Source organism: Zea mays, chromosome 7, assembly GCF_902167145.1.
Source record: "Zea mays cultivar B73 chromosome 7, Zm-B73-REFERENCE-NAM-5.0, whole genome shotgun sequence".
Lineage (NCBI taxonomy): Eukaryota > Viridiplantae > Streptophyta > Magnoliopsida > Poales > Poaceae > Zea > Zea mays.
Genome location: NC_050102.1, coordinates 34,112,984 through 34,116,159, shown reverse-complemented (window position 1 = coordinate 34,116,159; position 3,176 = coordinate 34,112,984). Strand labels below are relative to the sequence as shown.

Below are 3,176 nucleotides of genomic sequence, written 5' to 3'. Positions count from 1 at the left end.
TGATGTAGATCTGATCTCGTAGCAACGTCGAGGTAGAGCGTGCTGATAACGTGTTGAGAACTACGTTACTACGGATCACCAGATCCGCTCTCTTCCCTCCCGTCAGCAGTAGAGGCGCAAGAAGCTGTAGAGGACCCGTCTCCCTTCCTATAAGCATTACAGAGGAAACACACGAGAGACAATATGTAGGGTTGGGTCTCTGGTCTCTTTCTCTTCTCTCTTATATAAGTGGGTGTACATGTTCCTTATATAGAGACAGGAGATCCTTCAGAGGCAAAGTCGGTATTTGCCCATATAACCCTAACTAGGATTACTTAATAATTATGTGTCCTTGATTAATAGAACAATCTGTTAATAATTATGTGTCCTTAACTAATAGAACAATCCGTGTCTATGATTTATAGAGCCGATAACATACCTAACCAAAATTGTCCATGACTAAGGCATGTCGAACACGTTCCACATCGAAGGAAATGCAAGATGGCGCCGCCGCTCAGCCTCCCTCCGCCCCACCACTCCCTCCCCCACCTCCTCCGCCACCGCCTTCCGCTGCGCCGCCTCGTCGCGGCCCACGCTCTCGCCGCCGTCGCCGGCCACCTGTCGCTCCCGGATCCGCGCCCCCATACCATCCTCATCGTCGCCTACTCCCGCCTCGAGCGCCCTTTCCCCGCCGTGCTCCTCCTCTTCCGCTCCTGCCTCCGCCGCTCCCTCGCGCCCACCCGCCACTCCCTCCCGCTCGCCATCTCTGCCGCCGCCTCCGCGGGCCTCCGCCACCTCCCGCTCGCGCTCTCCCTCCACGCCGTCGCAGTTTACCGCAACCTCCTCCCGTTCCAGCATGTGGCCAACGCGCTCGTCTCCCTGTACGCCAGGCACACGCGCCTGGGCGACGCGCGCAGGGTGTTCGAGGAAATGCCCTCCGCCCCTGACGTCGTCTCGTACAACACGCTGATGCACGCTTACGTGAACACCGGGAGTGTGGCCGTCGCTCGGGAGGTGTTCGAGGGGATGCCTGTGCGGGACGCCACGTCCTGGGGCACTGTGATCGCCGGCTCTGCCAAGGCGGGGCAGCTGGAGGAAGCGATGGCACTATTCGACAGGATGCTGGAAGAGGGGTTCAGGCCTGACGATGTAGCCCTGGCCGCGGTGCTTTCATGCTGTGCGCAGCTAGGGGCGCTGGACAAGGGCCGGGAGGTGCATGGGCTCGTTAAGCTGAGCAGGCCCCGGCCGAACGTGTTCTTGTGCACGGGGCTTGTCGATCTCTATGCCAAGTGTGGGTGTGTTGAGGCTGCTAGGGAGATGTTTGAAGCATGCCAGGATAGGAACGTGTACACATGGAACGCTCTCATTGTCGGGCTGGCAATGTATGGCCACGGAACGGTGGCGCTGGAGTACTTCCACCGTATGGTGGCTGATGGAATTCGTCCAGATGGGTCACTTTATTGGGGGTGCTAATCGCTTGCAGCCACGCTGGCCTTGTGGACTTGGCAAGGCGCATCTTCCATGACATGGAGAGTGTGCACAATGTGCCACGGGAGCTGAAACACTATGGGTGCATGGCGGACTTGCTTGGTCGGGCTGGACTCATTGAGGAAGCCATGAACATGGTAAGGAAGATGCCCATGGAAGGGGACAATTATGTATGGGGAGGTATTCTTGCTGGATGTAGAATGCATGGGAACGTGGAGGCTGCTGAGCTTGCAGCTCGGCATTTGTTGCAACTGAACCCAGATGACAGTGGGGTGTATTCTGCCATGGCTGGGATCTATGCAGCTGCAGGTAGGTGGGAGGATGTCGTGAGGATTAGGAAGTTGATGGATGAAAGGATTGTCAGGAGAAATGTTGCATGCAGCTCAATTACTACAGAGCTCAAAGATGGTACTATTATGCTGAGCTGATTCATACATTGTGCTATGCCAGTGGACTGATAAATCAGAATTCAGAACACTGAAAATGGAGAGCAGTTCGGAAAAGAGAACTGGCAAGAATTGCAATGACAAGCCTCACAAACATAGTTGTTAAAATCACGATTCTATCGTGTGGTGTTACATCTTTACGATCTTACTTGATTGGGTTGATTCTATTCTGAAAAAAAAAACTACGATTTTGCAATTATAGTATTCATGACTCCATGATTTATGATTATCGGAGTTCCAATTCCATTCAGGATCATGATTTTGACAACCTGCTCACAAAGACTCAAGGTACATACTTCTTAGTGTGAGAATTTGGACATATTTCAAAATTTGTTATCGATATAGCTTGAGCTCCTAATGATACAAATCTTGTTATCTGCAGATGCAGGCATACATTCATTTATTCTGCCAAATGTGAATCTGAGGAAGCAAGGGTGGAGAGTCATCTTACAGTGTGACATATAACGTGATGGTTGCTTTCCTTCATGAAATACGGAGCCATGAAATTTTTGGGAACTGGGTTTTCTTGTCAAATCAAATGCTCATTCTGACACCAGCAAAGGTAGCTCATAAGTGAACCGAAGAGAGGTGTGGAAAAATTCATGGTGCAGTGCAACTAAATTTCTTTGATGGCTACTGGACCCAATGCAATATATTTCGCAGGAATTCAATCGGAAAGTTGAACATAGCTCTGGACAGTGCACAGTTCACATTTTATCCCACACAAAAAGTACCAACTGGAGACAAGAAAACAATAAAGTTTACTTGTTCTACCATTGATTTACTTCAGCACATCTCTACTCCTATAAAGTACTAGATTCAACCGTCGTCGTGTATCGTCTAATGACGACCTTTACCTCTCAGATGGGCCATGATGGCCCCAACACGACATGGAGATCTACGTAGGGCCATGATGGACCCAACACGACATGGAGATCTACGTAGCACAGCATTCCCGAATAGTATTATCATGCTAGCTAATGAAGGACGAGTGACTGAACGAGTTATAAAAAAAGAGTGTATTTTCTTTTCAAATCATATCTTTTTTGGTCTTTTAGGTAAGATAAAGTACACTATATATGAGCCACATATCCACTTTATTTTTAAATTTATTTTTGTAGGGATGGTCCATCATATTGGCTTGTCATTAGAGCCTCATGTGTCGTATCGTTGTTGTAATATACCATTAAATATGATTGGTGTGCCGTTGTAATGTATTGGCATTGTACTACTGATTTATCCATGCCACAATTAGTGTCTTCA

General features: G+C 49.1%; 1 protein-coding gene across 1 annotated transcript; it reads left to right on the top strand.

Annotated features, from left to right (window-relative positions):
* Positions 1-430: 430 nt before the first annotated feature.
* LOC103632241 (pentatricopeptide repeat-containing protein At5g61800) lies at positions 431-3,176 on the top strand. The gene is made up of 2 exons (XM_008654056.3): positions 431-2,201; positions 2,296-3,176. Exon 1 carries the CDS (start codon positions 481-483, stop codon positions 1,450-1,452), a length of 972 nt encoding a protein of 323 aa, XP_008652278.1. The 5' UTR covers positions 431-480; the 3' UTR covers positions 1,453-2,201; positions 2,296-3,176.